Source organism: Juglans regia, chromosome 11 (genome assembly GCF_001411555.2).
Source record: "Juglans regia cultivar Chandler chromosome 11, Walnut 2.0, whole genome shotgun sequence".
In the NCBI taxonomy this organism is placed as follows: domain Eukaryota; kingdom Viridiplantae; phylum Streptophyta; class Magnoliopsida; order Fagales; family Juglandaceae; genus Juglans; species Juglans regia.
This window is the reverse complement of record NC_049911.1, coordinates 522,804-540,110: the sequence shown is the minus strand read 5'-3', so window position 1 is coordinate 540,110 and position 17,307 is coordinate 522,804. Positions and strand designations below refer to the sequence as shown.

The window sequence follows — 17,307 nt, the reverse complement described above, 5'->3', positions numbered from 1 at the left end:
AGTAAGACCCTCATGATGATGAGAAACGTCTAATGTGGTTGGTTGCTAGAGAGATTTCTCTCTTTCGTCACTTCCTTTTTCTTTCCATGAATTTACCTATGTCAACAGACAGTAAGTTATTTCTTCTTTTTCTTTTTTCTTTTTAATAGAACAAACAGTAAGATATTTCACAATCTTTACATGCTAACGAGAAACAAAAACAAGGATGGGGCTAGAAAAAGAAAAAAAAAGAATATTAAAGCTTGCTTTATTGAATCAGCAAACCTTCGTACAAACCAAGTCTTGCAATTCTCTATAATTCTTTATGACAAGAAATTTAAACTCATCGACTTTATGAATTTTGCAAGACAGCAATGTAATACTCTAAAGCCTAAACCATTACAATTTATATTACTGGACACGTAAATGAACATCATTCCAGGCCATTATCCTGAAATGCAAGCAAAACATGACCAGCCCAACCACCCTCATCAACAACAACAACAAACAAACAAGCAACGAGGAAAAAAGCCAAAAAAATTGCTACGATGCCTAATAATTTCAGGCTCACCAAATAAGCCATTATAAAGCAATCAAGCATGCCTTGACTGGAAATCTTTCATGAAAGCAACCAACTTTTCAACCCCAGCCAAAGGCATAGCATTGTATATGGAAGCACGCATACCCCCAACCGACCTATGTCCCTTGAGCTGAACCATCTTCTCCTTAGCCGCCTCCTTCACAAACTCCGCCTCCAGCTCCGGCTTCTCCAACGTGAACGGTACGTTCATCAAAGACCTCACCGACCTCTCAACTGGGCACCTGTAGAATCCATTGCTCCCATCGATCGCGCTGTACAGAAGCTCGGCCTTCTTCTTATTCTTCTTTTCCACCTCCTCCAATCCGCCTTGCGCCAACAAGTCCTCGAACACCAATCCACACATGTAAATTCCGTAGCAAGGAGGGGTGTTATAGAGCGAGTTGTTGTCGGCGTGGATCTTGTACTCTAGCATAATGGGTGTGATCTCCTGGGCATTCCCAATCAGATCCTTCCTGATGATGACAATAGTGACCCCAGATGGACCCACGTTCTTCTGGGCCCCAGCGTATATGATTCCGAATTTCGACACATCCACGGGCTTCGAACAGAAATTCGAAGACATATCGGCTAACAGAAGGCCATTCTTCGGAGTCGGGTAGTCCTTGAACTCGACACCGTGAATGGTTTCGTTGGCACATATGTGCAAATATTTGGCGTCCGGGCTCTGCTCCAACCCCTCGAATGACGGGATTCTCGTGTACTTATCCGATTTGCCGGACCAGATCACCTTGGCTTTACTGAACTTCTGTGCTTCCTTGAAGGCCTTGTCCCCCCAAGACCCGGTGACCAGGTAATCCACCGGCTCGTCGGGTTTAACCAGATTTAAAGGGATCGCAGCAAACTGGGTGGTGGCGCCGCCCTGGAGAAAGAGGACCGCGTATTCGGAGGGGATTTTCAGAAGGGTACGGAGATTCGATTCGGCCTTTTGGATGATGGAGAGGAACTCCTTACCTCGGTGGCTCATTTCCATGACGCTCATGCCGGATCCGTGCCAGTTGTAGAGCTCCGACTCGGCCTTGAGGAGGACGTTCTCCGGGAGGGTAGCGGGTCCGGCTGCGAAGTTGAAGACTCGATCTTGGGATTGGGTCTGGGCCAATGGGCGATGATCTTGGGTTTGGGTTGTGGCGGCGCATCTGATTGAGATGAGCTTGGTGGGGAGCTTGAGGGTGTTGAGGTGGGTGGTGGGGAGGATGGAACGCGACGGGGTTTTGAGAAGAGCACGATTAGGGTTCTGGAGGAGCAGAGAGTGGGATGAGGTTGCCATGGCGATGGCGGGGGTGGTGGCTGTGCTTTAGATCTCGGATCACAGAGAAAGGAAGAGAGTATATTTGCAGAGCTTTAATATATTTCAGTTTGGAATCTTGGAGCGTGTATATATATAGGGGGGATTTGTATTTAGGATCATGCCTGCGGGCCGGCCAGCGTTTACCGAAACGCTGCGACCCGCTCGTTATAAAATTTTTGTTCATTTATTTTTTAAGTATTTTTTAATATTTTTAATTATTAAAAAAATAAAAATATATATAATTTTATTAATAATTACTTCTTTAACCAATAAATAAAAATAATTAAATTAAAAAAAGTTAAAATACATGAACATAAGATTGAGTCATAAAATAAAACTAATTAAATTAAAAAAAATTAAAATATATGAACGATAAGAGCCATAAATTTAAAGAATTTCAGTAGCATTTTTTTTTTATATTTATAATCTATGAATATAGTCTACCAATTGTGTAATAAATGCCTAATAAAAGGATATGAGATTCGTGGCAGCCAAGTTACACTGCCTCCATTCATGTGATGTGGGGGTTGGTGGATTGGAAATTTGGAAGGTTACCTAATTTTTTTTTTTTTATATAATTACGTTTTAAATCGACAGTATTTTTATAAAAAAAATGTTATAAGAATAAAATTATTTTATAAAAAATACCCTTTATTTAAAATAGAATTGTAAAAAAAGTTATGTATGTATCATTTTCATATTAGGTTTTTGCTTAATGCAACTCAATATTCTTAATTTGAGTAGCACTTAAAAAAATTAATGGTTAAGCTTAAACGATGAATTTATAATATTGTTAAATAGGTACAAAATTCTCACTCCTAAAGTTATATATATTATTTTACATTTTAATATAAATGCCACATGACATTTTTTTGTAATATGGATCCATCCATATTAAATTAAAATTACATTTTCAAATTGGCGAATTTCAACTGTTGAGAATTAATAATAAATTAAAATTTTTATTTCCCTTAAAAAAAACATTCGTTAGATCTTCATGTATATGATCTAGTAACAAATCAATAGCAAGTGATATGAATTTAGAATTTTTTAAGGTGGTTGTCCAAAGCGAAAGAGAGAATAAGAGCAGAAATTTAAAATATTGGCTGCGCAAGACTCAAGTAAAGGTGAGAACGACGTTGTTGGCCTTTTGCGGGGGGTAGGAAAAAATTAACTTGATTCGATTCTTTTGCTGGCTTTTTCACTCCAATAGCCCTCACCCACCTCCTGGGCTAGTGAACTTTAGAAAGGTGGTTCTGTTTTTCTTATCTTCTGTCTCTAATACTATCTCCTTTCAATGAACTCAAGCAACTTGCGCTTAGTTGGCAGCCAAAATGACTGAGGGACAGAGGTGATGTTGTTGTTGGGATGAAATTGGGGCCACCAATCTGGTTCAAATGTTCTCCTGCAATCCACTCTACCCTTACCTTAAATGGAGCTTTCATTTATAGATGAACTAGTGTAGCCACCTTTCATTTATACTGTCGTATCAACCTAAACCTCATATTAATAGCACAACTAAGCTGAAAAGTAACTTGTATTAAAATCCTGCATTGTAGATTTAAGTATCATTTTATTTTTATTTTCCTTATTTGATTGGGGGGGGGTTTGAAGAGTCGGGTCATACGCTATCGGGTCATCAGGCTCTTGGCTATTTTCTTGACATATATACTTAAACATAAGAATGCCAAGTTTACTTTTTGACCAGTAAAGCGAATGGAGGAACCTTTAACATAAGAATGCCAAACAAAAATCATAAGAGAGAAAGGGAAATGAAATCAAATTACTTCGAAATAATACTTTTCTCCAGATTAGTGGAAAAGGAAATATGACACTGTCATCACATTATTGTTCAGAGAACAACAGTAGAAGTACAATTTGAAGGGGAAAAGAATGATTATTTCCAATTAGAACTTAAGGAAAACAACCATGGCTGTGTGCAATTAACAACCGAGGCTGCAGGCTTAGTAATCTAGAAGATCAATGACCAGTGCAACCCAAGTTGCTCTATAATGATGAGTGTTTCCCCATCCCCAAGCAACCCAATTACAAAGTCATGTAATGTTAGTAACTGTGCATGGCCTGCTATAGTTGGGTATCCAACAGAAAATGAGCCGGTTCAGATTTTGCAGTATAGCCAAACTTAGATGTACAGTATTTTCTATGTACCCCAGTGAGTTTCCCTGTTGCTGCATTTTGGTGGAAACCTACCATTAGTCTTGAGCATTCTCTGTGAGCAAGCAAAGCAAGAAGCATCTGATCAATGAACTTTCATGTACTCGATTTGTATGTGCAAGTTAAAATGGTAAGAAACTCACAATAGCTGATTTTCTGAGTAGCTGGTATGCCATTCACAGGTCTTACTCCACTGCTTGTACGCATAAAGAGTACATTGCGCAGTATAGACTGCAGCAGCTGCTAATAAAGATGGTGGAAACTTGAGCATCTCGTACTCCACCAGCGAAAGCTCGATCAAGAAGAAGGACAGTTGCTCAAGCTGTTTCATATAGATTTGATTAATTATGAGGGCAGCAATATTCCTAGACACTGTTTTTGGAAGTCATTATGCACCAATAAGAAAACCACACTCTTTTAAATTTTTTCTTTTCTTTTGACCACTGACCTTTTTTTCCGACTGAGCAGCCTTGAGGAACCTTTGCATGAAAACATACGGGGTTGGAACTGACATGTTGAACTGCAATGTGTTGACCATCAAGCTCTCCTGCAGGTTTATGAAGAGCTGAAGGTTTATTTGTTGCAAGGTGATTTATTATAATTTGGGTATAATCACAATTCACAACCAAAGAATAGTACCATGTCCAGAACCTCCTTCCTTGTGTAAGCTTTATCTGATATAAGAATCAAGTCTCCGACTACAGGAACAGAAACTTCCTCGTATTTGCACGCTAAGAGCATGGCAACCAAACCCACCAACTGAAGTTTCTTTCTTACTACTGTTTGCTTAGATAAAAATCTGTCTATTATATTAACCGTTAGGAACAATGTCTCTTTCGTCAGTTCAAACTTATCGTGGACCTGTTAATTCGAACAAGCAGAACCATGACTCAAACTTAACATTGATTTGGAAAAAAAAAATCAAGCTTAAGTTCGAACTGGAAACCCAATTACCAGTTTAGGCATTGGTTCAGTAGGAAACATTATGTATACCTCAATAAGCCAGTCAATCAGTATGGATCTCATCCTCTCATTGATGTCAAATTGTTGAGCCATATAATTCGTAGAGACACAGCTAAAACTCTGCATAGAATCACTGGCACTTGGTAACCAAACTTGGTAGAAATTGATGCTTTCATTAGTTACCTCATTTGATATCAAAATCTGAGAGTTTTCAATAGTTATTGGAACTATATGGCGGTATCACAATCTTGTGTAGAAACAGAAATGGAACACTTTTCAATATATCCGAGTTTTTACCACCACATCAACCTAATCTGTGTCAATAACTACTTCAACTCGAGAGGTGCTTAACACCTAGTGCTTCGCTTGCTGACAATGTAGCTAATATATATATGTTATCCAAATATCTTGTACGGTAATATAATTGAAGGGAGTTTTAATGGCGTAAATTTGGAGGGTGCATTAGATATATATATATATATATATGTGTGTGTGTTTTCAGATAAAGTTTTTCCAATAACTAGCTAGAAATTGAGGTGTACAGCGTGTATTTGGCAGCAAAAGTACGCTCCTATTAGGTTATCTTAAATACTAACAGGACTGCATTTACTAAAAAGGTTTGGATTCCTAAACACTGCCCGACCTATCCATTGAAGAAGGTAGTCTAGGTAGACACCATACGCACGATTAAACATGAAAATTTATTAACTGAAATAGTAAAGAAACTATAAGACATTAAATTCACCTCCATTTTTCTGTAGTAGGCATAGAGATCTTCAATGTAGTCCACAACTGCAAGTGGATTCTTCGCATCACAGCTGTCAATATCCATGACAGGCTCTTCAACTATATCCTCCATTTCAATCTCCTCCTAGCAATTGAGAAAGTTTATAAAAAAATTAGAATATTGATCAACACAAATTTCAATGGCTGTTGGGAAAGAAAGATACCATTTCTTCAGTTCCACTAGACATTGCTTCTGTTTGTTCTAAAAACATGGGCACTGGTTGGTCTTCTTTAGTTGACTTGTGTTCCTCGTCTATAAATATGCAAGCTTGAAATCCCTCTGAAGCTGATGGATTTGCTTTCTTGGTTTCCTGTTTATAGTTAGAACTGAGAAATCAATGCTAGCACCACCCAGAAAATTAGAGCGCTTATACAAGTTTAAATCCATATTTTCTTGTAGTATGAGAGAGAGAGAGAGAGAGAGAGAGAGAGAGAGAGAGAGAGAGAGAGAGAGAGAGAGAGAGAGAGAGAGAGAGAGAGAGAGAGAGAGAGGCAGACTGAGAGAACAGTAGTGATACCTGGAAAGAAGCTTGCTGCGTGTTTGCAATTTGTGCCGCGAACTTCCTAAATAACACAGAAGATCAAAATCAATTATAAGAAGTTTAGGAAAAAGCTTTGATGAAAATCTATAAAACAAAAAGAATTTTAAACTTGCATTTAGTCAAAAGTTTTTGTTTTTTTTTTTCTTCTCTGAAATTAACTACGATCTTATATCTTCTTATCCAAGAAAAGATCTAATATCCAGATTTTAGAATTTCATTTCTTTCTACGTCCTTCAGTCAGCAGCCAAAAAAAATGAAGGAAAAAAAAAAATTCAAGGTGGCATTCTAAGTTCCAAACCTCGTGATTGGTCGATGCACTGGATCTGCCTGCTTCTTTTCACAGATATCATAGTTTCTAAAACAGACGAACGAAAACAGAAAAATTAATTCCAAAGACTAAAAAGCAAGAAGCGCGAATGCATTAAAACTTCAGATTAGATCTTTAGTAGTGTCAATAACATTACTCTGACAGGGTTCTCTTGTTGACAACACAAGGGTATGCTTGAGCTCCCACTAAATTCTGATTAATGACGCTTAAAGCCCTTCTGTTCTGCCTAATCTCCTGCCTGCTGGACTTTCTAGTACCCATCTCTAACCCTCCGACTATTCAAAAAAATGACAAAAGACCCATGTTAGATCTTGAGGTTTTACAGCAGGATTCAGTCTCAAAACATCAAAAAAATCTCAAATTACCTTGAAAATTTGTGGGCTTGTTCTCGTCAGTAATAACCATTTTCTTTGATTATTAGCAAGAACAATGACTAACAAAGAACAAAGCTCCTCGATCCCAAGACCCACTAGCCTAAAGGGTAGAGCATCTAAAGACCTGAGCCCCTCCTCCAAGAAAATACGAACAAAGGTAGAGAGAAATATAGAGAATAAAAAAAAAACCAACGGTGCGTTATTATTAGTCTGTAAAGTGGTCGCGGCCTCTCATTTTTTTCAAATGCAACGGCTAGTGAATTGTGACCGTTGGATCAAAGTGTCTTTGACAAATGAGGCTCTCAATTTTTTTTGTCCGAACAACGGTCACTTTGGTTGGCATGTCATGTCTCATGTGCATCATCTGATTTCAAATTAAATATATTGCTTGTTTTTCTTTTTTATGGGGTCTGTCTTCTAATCATTGGTAACCTTCCCTTCGGTTTGCCTGTCACGGAAAATACAATCCCACTTCTTTCTGTGGGCACCTAAACCACCAAGCATTATTTCTCTTAATATTTTGGAATGACAAATTCGAATGGTAATGTACGATAAGGAAAATTCATTAAATGTCGCATTTCAAAATCTTGGTATCAAACCTCAGACAAGATTATTAGGTAGTAGGTTAGAGATTTTCTCAGTTAATATTATCTGTCATGAGTCGTTAGTCTTTGTATCTTTTTTCATTTTAAGGAAGTTTTGAAGGGAAAATTGTGGGGGGGCTGAGCTGTGTGTTTATTTATTATATGAAAAGAAGGGATTTTATAGACTAATCAATGATTACATTGATATTGACAGATAAATGAGTCCACAGATAGATTATTTTGTCATGTTTTTCGGAATTGGAGAGAATAAATACCATTAATGAATCTTTTTAACATTACCTAAACTAGTGTTGTATCTTCTCTTTTTAATCTTTAATGGGGGCCCCTTGGAAATTATGCGATACTCCTTGAGGGGCCAATAAAATCAGTGGGGAGGAGCCAAGCCATCGAAGGCGCATGTGATGGAGGTGGCTGCAAAACGCAACTTCCTATATTATTATTAAACTAATCATGGAGATTACTTTATATTTCAAAAATCTCGGGAATGTCAGTACCGATGGTTTCAGAGTTTGTTTTTATTTAGCCTGACAAAGTGTGAAAAGCTTCAATGACGGTGCCTCTATCAATCAATTAACGTCCGATATACAATGCATTTAGATATTTAATAAGGATTATTGTAAAGGAGAGTATTAAACAATATCTCAAAACTCGACCATGAAATTCTCCCTTTTTTTCTTTAAAAAAAAAAAAATGACAATATGGTGACGCCATCACTATCAGAGCAGATGATGCTCCATACCTACTAGGCCTAAGGTTGCCCTCTTAATGGGCTGAGAGCTAAACAACCGGAAACTATAAATAAAGCAATACTAAGCGTTACAGGCAAAGGCCCAATAGTCTTTACAACCTCCTCACTCTTACTGAATTGAACTACTACATAAAGAAAAGAACAAAAAGAAAAAGTAAACCCATGACCCACTCCGTCCGCCAGTTAGGCTACTTGACTCAGTTCCAAGTACACTTCAGTTCTCCAGAGACGCCTGTTACATGTTTCAACGATTATTTCCATCAGCTCTCGCGAGTCAGGGGTGAGTTTAGTCATCCAGATAACACGAGAGAGGTAGATAAATGAATGAGGGGAGAAGGGATACCCGCCAATTCCATTTGCTGGTGATGGCGTTCTTATTGCATGGCACATGTTTTACAACAAACATTGACAAATTTACTTGAACAAGCTTGATAGTAAAGGTTTACTGCTATTCTCCTTCACCAGTACTTCATCGCGTTTACCTTTGACCGCCACCTGAGATGAGAAAGCCAATCCTTCCTTCTCTAACATCTTTTTCTGCTTCGTTTTTGCCTCCCGCCTCAAATTACGACTGCCAAGTACTTTATCCTTCTTAGTTACCTTATCCTGAGATAGCATCTTCTCCACCACCTTCAAATGTCTCTTATCCTTCTCAACATTCTCCACGTCCTCTTGCATTTCCTTTGTAACCTCCATCTCCGGCAATTGACAATTTTCCCTCTCTACCATGATTCCCTGTGTCATATTTGCTTCTACCTGAGGCAATTGACCCGTCTTGATTACTGTCTGATGCTTCTCACCCACCTCCAGGCACTTCACCATATCATCTACCTCCTGTTTGGAGAGACTATTGCTTTTCTTCTTAACCAACTTTTGTTTCTTCACCTTCCCGTGCTGTGGTTCAAGACTAGATTCAGACAGGCCACGTTTATGATTTCTATCCTTCACAACTCGTGGCTTCACAAAATCAGAAAGTGCCAGACCATAATTCTCCTTGGTGAAGTCTGGCTGCAGATGAGTTTCCTCCACCTTGACACCCTCCATTCCTCCTTCAACAACTTCACTCATGGTTTCCAATATAATCTTGCCAAGAACAAATCTTGTCTCATTCAGAAACCCCCTCCCAAGCAAATGATAGTCAATCTCAAAACTCTTTCTTCCAGAATTGTATGATTCAATATCATTTAAGAGTACGTTGAAAATTTCAGCGACATCTTTCCCCATCTTCTTTGAAATAAATACCTAAAGAACCCCATTTTTATCAGATCAGGTGCATAGTGGAAAGTATACAAGAATTGCACAACCGTTTGCTCCAAGAAACCAAGGGCATAAGTCAATTGCTGAGACAGCTTTTCACTAGGAAACTAAATAGTAAGACATGTCTCCCGGGATTAGTTGGGACACCGTTCCAGGACACCCAGTGCCAATAAAAAAAGAAAAAAAAAATAGTAAGACATGTCTGGGTAACATTCCTGACCAACCACAATGGAGATACCTGGTTCATAAATCATCAAAGATAGGGCTAAAATTGGAGCCAGAGTTTTTCTAGGCCCTGATTAGGTTCACAGAGGAACTCGGCTGTGAGCTTGCCCATTCAATAACAATGTCTTCAGCCCATATTTCTCTTAACATGATATATTGACATGTGGCACATTATCACAGTAAACAGTCAAGGTCAAGTCACCGTCAGAATTTGATTTCTTTTTAACCTAATATATTAACCAACCTAAAGTTGAGGTTAAATATGTGACATTTCAGACAACCACCTACGATTCCTTATCCAGTAAGTGACATTATCAAACCTTTTATGCAAGCACATGCACACGCATATTCGACATGTATTTCTGTGATAAAAAATCACTATTGTAACAAGCCAGAATGAAATAGCAGCTTCTCTCAAATAGATATGTGCAATCACATGACACAGTAACACTGGTTGACCATTCATGGGATAAGATGAGAGGAAATCAGCCAACTTATATACAAGCATTTGCCTTATCATCCATTGATGAAAAAGCAAGACAGGCATGAGACTGTAGATTTCCAACTTTTATTTTAGTTACGACTTTGGCAATCTAGGGATTAGGATTTTTCATGTTTGTCATTAATTAACAATTAAACATAAAGGGTTATTTAACCTTCTTTTATCTATATATTTAATATCTATGCTTTTCTTCTCTCATTATACAGGTAGTCAACTACATTTATTTTTACATTTAAAGTGTCTCAATCTTATATCTTAAAGTCCATTTGAAATTCATCATAATTTTAGTTTTTCTAATGGAAAGCAATCAATAAATATGCCATATCATAAGTTATTTTCTAAATAAGAGCTAAATATCATGCTAACAACTTAGCCTAAAACCACTGTAATTTAGAAATCAACTTGACCCAACTTGGGATTACATGTTGGCCTGAGCCCAAAAATTTATGCACAGACTAGGCTTCAGCTGAATTGTACAGGTTGAATGTTGGCTTGGACTGGACTAGCCTCCAACCCAGACCATGCCCCAATGGTAGCTCTATTTGTTTTTTTTTTTTTTTTTTTGCTCATTTTGTTTCCTATGAATGAAGACCAATATTATTGGGCCAGCAGTCAAAACATTAGCCTAGATGTGACACAAGAGCACTACAACATCAGATTCAAATTACCTCAGATGAGCGGCATCAAACCCAAACTTGGCATATTCATCCTTTAGTTAATTATGCAGCTTTGAGGGTATTAACAATATGCTTAAGGAGAATAGATGTACTTACAAAACCAGAGCACTGAGAAACTGGGAATCTGGACATTGATTTGAAAAGACTTTCTGTCTCAGTCAAAGCAACTATGGAATCCTGCACTAAAGATGCTAACTGAGTAACGGCTTCAGCAAGTTCTTCATCTGCTTCAATATCAGAGGAACCCAAGATCTCAGGTGCAAAATTAACTTGCATTCGGGCATTTGTTTTGGCAAATTTAACACCTTCCTTCCAGCTTCCATGGTACAAAACAGAAGCAAATGTTAAAATCACAAGAGCCTCTTGAGGGTTATTTACTAATGCCTGGTTGAAAGCCAACAGTCCCATCCTGTCCCATACAAAAGAGATAAGACCATATCAAAACAGAAATCAATACTGCAAAGATACAAAAGCATATAAATTGACCAGTTACACTAAAATAGGGAAAAAAAACATTTCTTGTTAGAGAAATTAACAAGTCTCTACTTATCAGAAAGAAATTAACATGTACCAATGAATTATCTAACTATTTTCCCTCCAAGAGAAACAACCAACCATTGACACTCACAACGAAGATTGTTCTCACATCTATAGTTAGGTGATAAATGAGTTTCTAACCATGCATCTATGACTGAAACAGGAAACAAAATTGACAGGAAACCAGAAACACTCTTACTTAACAAGAAGGAAAAAAAAAATGAAACAGTATTATTATCTGTTGTACCTTCAACAGTGGCTTATACAAGCTGAAATGGAAACAAATTTGAACAAAAAAATACCCAAATTTCCTAAAATTCAAGAAAACTTAAGAAGTCAAGCAACTATCTCCCACTAATCAAGTTTAAAATTATCACACATTGATGACATTATGTTTTTTGTATAAGTAACATTGATGACATCATGTTGATAATTATAATAGAGAGAGCAAATCATTGGCTCACCATAGACTGCAATCAGAAGGTCGATCACAAGTAACCACTTTATCCAAATAGAAGAATAATTTCTGCCCACAAAAGAAAAAAAAAGTGAACAAATTAGTAAAGTGACAGAGATTTTTAGGAGGAAATTCCTCCAACCTAGTATAGTAAACTACCATGCGTTTTTTTTTTTTTTTTTTAATACGGCATATGTTATTATACTAAGACTTATTGTGTTAGTTTATCATGAACTCCTCCTAAACATCTAAAAAAAATTCTCTCCATTAATCTAACGCTGTTATCCTATTAAAGAGCATGTGCTTTTCACATGCTCAAAAGAACACAAGGTAATTTAATCGACCCGGATGGAGGACACACTCAAGCCAGGTTAACCTCATAACAAAGTAGAGTTGACAGGCACTATTCAGTGAAATTATCTAGTATAAAAGAGATCCTTTTATTTTCTTAACAAAAATTGCTTTCCTCCAACTCAAGAATGTGTCTTAGGTGATCTCACAATCTAAACATTATTGCCCTTTAACTCCATCTATAAAAAAATTTCCAAGATTGACTCAATTTCACACCATAGTTACATATTTATCCCCAACCAAATTAATAACATAATAGAGAGCTTCCTTCACTATTGCCTTGTTAAATTAAGCTTACCATCAACATAGTGGAACTCTTGGCACTCTGCTTGGCCTCTTGAAGATATGCTGCCTGTAATCCAAAATTCGTGTTATACACTTTTTTTTCATAAGTAACTTCGTGTTATACACTTTGACCGAAATCATTAACATCGCTGTGAAACAAATAGTGAAAAAATACATACATGAAATGGAAGTAGCATTTCAAGTAGGTTATATCTCTGAAGCAAGCAGAGAGAAGGTGCGGCAGCTCCATAAGACAGCATATAGTTCAACTCCATCCCTATCCTGCCCTGAGCACATAGAGAATGTTATTTTAGTATGGATAGAAGGAAGAAGTTGAAAATATGAAATTACATTTCCATGCACATCTAAACTCTCTGATATAGTAGCTTTCATGAGAAACAGCCAATCTTTAAAAAACTAGAATATGAAAAGTGGTTAACATCTCTGCCATAAGAAGATATGCCAAAAACACCCAATAACTTTTTATGACAATTCACTCAAGATACTGAACGCATTTAAATCCTTGGCAACTACCTTGTCTAAACTCTGAACAGATGATGAGAGGTTATGAATTGCAGTATCTGTCTCCTTTGATAATGATAAGCCCAAACGAGCTGCAATTCTTAAGCCCCGCAAAATTCTTGCTGCAAGAATGATTGCTTATAATTGTTCAGATTCATATAGTTTGATACCAGATTCAGCCAGTGGCTCCAAATATCAAGATGCTAAAAGATTATAGATGATTAACAAATAAATATATACCACAATCCTCTTTGAATGACAATTGAGCAGGGATCAATGTTCGCAGCTGAGACCACATCACCCAACAATATCAAATCTAAGTAAACTTCAAATGATGACTTTGATATAGATCAATTGATGCTGAAACTTGACCAGTACTGGCACAACAAATAAAGAGTCACCTTTAGGGATCTTAAGTCCACCATTCCATTAGCGTAATCATATATTGTGTTGGCAAAAGGGTCAAAGAACAAGCTGCTTACAAAACCAAATTAACATTTGGAGTTAAATAGCATCAGTCTAACGTCACATAGTAAACAAGAAAAGACCATGAAAAACCTTCAGAACCCAAGACTCGCACATAAAAACATTTTCAAGTGAAATAAGGTCAAAAAAATGGAAGAAACAAATTAAGAAAGAAACATTACGCATTGATAGTGAAGTCTCTACAAATGGAGTTTCTCCAGCGTATGAAGTCGTTCTCATCACAGCCTTTTGGAACTTTCAAGGAAAAAACTTTTTCCTTTTCTCCAGCACGTTCTGCCACTGTATCAAAACTGGAAACCTGTTTCAAAGGAATCAAAGAAACTAAACAAAGAAATTGATATAGGATATTAAATGAAGGACCGTGAAATATATTCACTGGTAGATATTTATCAAAGAGAGTTATATACTTATATGGAAGAGTCTCACATTTCAGCAGCACGTGTGTGCACACACACAGACACCCGTGCACATGTGTATACATGGAAGAATCTTATATGGTTATTAAATGCACGAACCAACCTCAATTACAGACCCTTTGATATGCACCTTGCATATAGGAAATCGCCGTCCAACGATCTCAGCATGATGAAACTGTTTCTTGATCTGTAATTAGATTTAGAAAACGCACAGAAAACATGAAATGTCATCATTTAAGCACTTCATCATTACTATAAGAACCAGACAAAAAGCAATAGTGTCACAAAACCTGCTTAAGTTTAGCTGTGGTAATCACATCAAAATCTTTTGGTGTCTTATTTAGGAGCAAATCTCTAACACAGCCTCCCACTAGATAGGCTTGAAACCCTGTACGTCATACATAAAAGGAAGCTATCTATTTGTGAATAAAACGCATGCAATCAGGCCAAACAACCATGGACAGCACTAGCCCCAACCCCCCCAATCTCCAAGCTGAAAGGGGCCCCCTCAAGATAATTTTCAGTTTTGTCCCCTGAATACGGCAGAAGCAGAAAACTATATAACATGGGAGCAAAATAGACATAGAAAGGCCAACAAAATGACTCAGCCACCAACTATATTATTCTTTTCAATTTCACGGTATAAATGTTCCTATAAAACAAGCTTAGTCCGGATAACCACTTCCTTAGACAATAACCCTTTTGACAACTGCCATTCCTGTATAATGGTAGCATGTCAACCATCAACCCGAATGAGCCTTATCCACTTGTACAAGTAAAATGCTCAAGTCAAGGCTCCATCCTACTCGTTGCCCAGAGCCTTTAGCTAGCAATAATATCCAGTTATGATTAACTCTCCAACAAAGCTAACATAAATGTTAAAATCTAATGTGTAAAGAGAATATTTTTGGAACTAAGAAAGGGACAAGCATGAAACAAAACTTACCTTCACTCCTAAGAATTTTTAACACAACCCATGAGGCTTGCGGGATTATTGAACGGCTTATCCCAAATATTCTGGAATCGAACTTTGTCCATTTCGACTTATCAATATGGCCTAAGTCACCATTGATACCAAGCCTTAGTAATACACAAAGTAGTGTAACCGAAGAATAACAAAGTAGTCAATCAAAATAATGTGCACAATGTGCATGTAAATGTAAACGACGAAGTAGAAGAATATAACATTCATTGAAATAACATATAACGGATGAGAAACCTCCATTGGCTACAGATGAAGAACCCATATCCACGTATAATTGGGCTTGCGAACCTTCTTCGGCTGACGTATGTTTAAATCTCTGCCCATGAAACATCAATCCAGAAGAAGAAAAGCCTGTTACAGAACTGTTCGAAGAAATGAGGAAACTAAATCGTGAAAGAAATAGGGAGAAACAGAGGGACAGGAACCTGCAAGTTAACCAGGGCTTTGAGACGAGATAACAAGCCACCGTTGCCGTTTCTTCTTAGGAATACCCCCATTACAAAATGAAATTCATCTCGCGCGCTGTGCCATAGCGACTGTTGTTTTAATTGATGTACCCGGGGCCGAGTCTTGTAACATTTTAATGCACTGCGTTTCTACAGACGGAGAGTGAGGGAGAGAGAGAAGAGAGCAGCAGAGAGAGAGAGACGGGATATAGGGGAAGAAGGAGACGTCGGGGTGGCGGTGTCTGCGCCGGAAGAGAGAATAGAGAGAGATACATCGGGGCTGGGAAGGAAAAAATAAGGTCATTTCAATTTTATTTTATTTTATTTTTTTCCGGGGGCTGGGTTGGGCTTATGAAACAGGCTGGATCTAATTACGGGCCGGGTCATTACATCTGATTTGCATAACTACACAAGTACTTTTGTATACAATATGCCTTGTGATTATTGGAACGTTTATTAAACGAGTAATATTATATACACTGAGTTATGATGCGTTGCGTATATTTAAAAAAAAAATAGAGTTTATTAATAAAAAATTAATTTTTTTTATATAAATTTCATATTTATTAATTTTTTAAAAAGAGTATATAACTTTTGCACACTTTATAACGGTAAATATTATTTCTTTTAATAAAAATTTAGAATTTTGCTAGGTACATTTGCCCCGTACACTTGCGCGTGCACTAAATCTGATGTGGCTCAGTTCTACATCAAATAGAAGTAAAAAAGAGAAAAGAAGTCACAGACTCGCTACTTTCTAGTTTCTACCTCTCATTGCGTTCGCTCTCTCTCATCCTAGAAACCCTTTTTGGGTCATAATCTCTTGCCCTCTACCTTGGCTTCTAAGAAGGAATCAATTAAATGTCATCTCTGTTGTTGTCATTTTCGAGCACCAAAACGGTATAAAATACTGTTGGGAGCTTTTTCAAGTATTGGTTTAAAGATTTTGAGTTGATCGTTTGGTTAGTGAGAAAAATCTAAGAAAATTTATTTGTTTTGAAAGAAGGATTCCGGATTAATAAATTTCATATTTATTAATTTTTTAAAAAGAGTATATAACTTTTGCACACTTTATAACGGTAAATATTATTTCTTTTAATAAAAATTTAGAATTTTGCTAGGTACATTTGCCCCGTACACTTGCGCGTGCACTAAATCTGATGTGGCTCAGTTCTACATCAAATAGAAGTAAAAAAGAGAAAAGAAGTCACAGACTCGCTACTTTCTAGTTTCTACCTCTCATTGCGTTCGCTCTCTCTCATCCTAGAAACCCTTTTTGGGTCATAATCTCTTGCCCTCTACCTTGGCTTCTAAGAAGGAATCAATTAAATGTCATCTCTGTTGTTGTCGTTTTCGAGCACCAAAACGGTATAAAATACTGTTGGGAGCTTTTTCAAGTATTGGTTTAAAGATTTTGAGTTGATCGTTTGGTTAGTGAGAAAAATCTAAGAAAATTTATTTGTTTTGAAAGAAGGATTCCGGATTAAAAAACTCACAATCTCAACCTCCTCTGATTTTCTGTTCCTCCTTCTCTCACAATCACAAGCCATCCACGCTAGGGCTGAGCACCGACCCTTTCGGAGTCTGAGGGCCCAACCTCCGACTCCAACTCCAACTCTGACTTTGTCAGAGGTCGAATCTGACCTCCGACTCTGACTCTGAGACATAGAGAATCCGCTCCCACTTCGACTCCGACTTTTCGGAGCGGAATTGGATTTTTTTATTTTTGTCTTTTTTAACTTCATATTTGACCCACTTTAAAAAAATATATATTG

General features: G+C 37.3%; 3 protein-coding genes across 6 annotated transcripts; all 3 read right to left on the bottom strand.

Moving 5' to 3' along the window:
• Positions 1-220: 220 nt before the first annotated feature.
• Positions 221-1,945, bottom strand: LOC109014128 (phosphoserine aminotransferase 1, chloroplastic-like). The gene has a single exon (XM_018996465.2). The coding sequence runs from the start codon at positions 1,842-1,844 to the stop codon at positions 573-575; it is 1,272 nt and encodes a 423-aa protein (XP_018852010.1). The 5' UTR covers positions 1,845-1,945; the 3' UTR covers positions 221-572.
• A 1,737-nt stretch (positions 1,946-3,682) lies between these two features.
• Positions 3,683-7,206, bottom strand: LOC109014130 (G2/mitotic-specific cyclin-1-like). Its single transcript, XM_018996468.2, has 11 exons — positions 7,025-7,206; positions 6,796-6,934; positions 6,630-6,686; positions 6,308-6,353; positions 5,954-6,100; positions 5,749-5,874; positions 5,034-5,123; positions 4,680-4,901; positions 4,489-4,587; positions 4,184-4,362; positions 3,683-4,095 (listed from the first exon to the last, which is right to left on the bottom strand). The coding sequence occupies exons 1-11, from the start codon at positions 7,062-7,064 to the stop codon at positions 3,951-3,953; spliced, it is 1,290 nt and encodes a 429-aa protein (XP_018852013.1). The 5' UTR covers positions 7,065-7,206; the 3' UTR covers positions 3,683-3,950.
• A 1,075-nt stretch (positions 7,207-8,281) lies between these two features.
• On the bottom strand, positions 8,282-15,826 carry LOC109014131. Of its 4 annotated transcripts, XR_001999694.2 has the most exons (15): positions 15,512-15,813; positions 15,321-15,402; positions 15,048-15,158; positions 14,392-14,489; positions 14,205-14,288; positions 13,847-13,983; positions 13,601-13,673; positions 13,440-13,485; positions 13,212-13,321; positions 12,857-12,964; positions 12,691-12,744; positions 12,049-12,110; positions 11,144-11,456; positions 8,730-9,628; positions 8,287-8,618 (listed from the first exon to the last, which is right to left on the bottom strand). XR_001999694.2 is itself a non-coding variant. In XM_018996469.2 (14 exons), the coding sequence occupies exons 1-14, from the start codon at positions 15,581-15,583 to the stop codon at positions 8,801-8,803; spliced, it is 2,178 nt and encodes a 725-aa protein (XP_018852014.1). In that variant the 5' UTR covers positions 15,584-15,826; the 3' UTR covers positions 8,282-8,800. The 4 variants fall into 4 exon arrangements, 3 of the variants coding, with proteins under 3 accessions (XP_018852014.1, XP_018852015.1, XP_035551643.1); XM_018996469.2 differs by having other exon boundaries at positions 8,282-9,628; positions 15,512-15,826; XM_018996470.2 differs by having other exon boundaries at positions 8,282-9,628; positions 15,321-15,437.
• Positions 15,827-17,307: the final 1,481 nt, after the last annotated feature.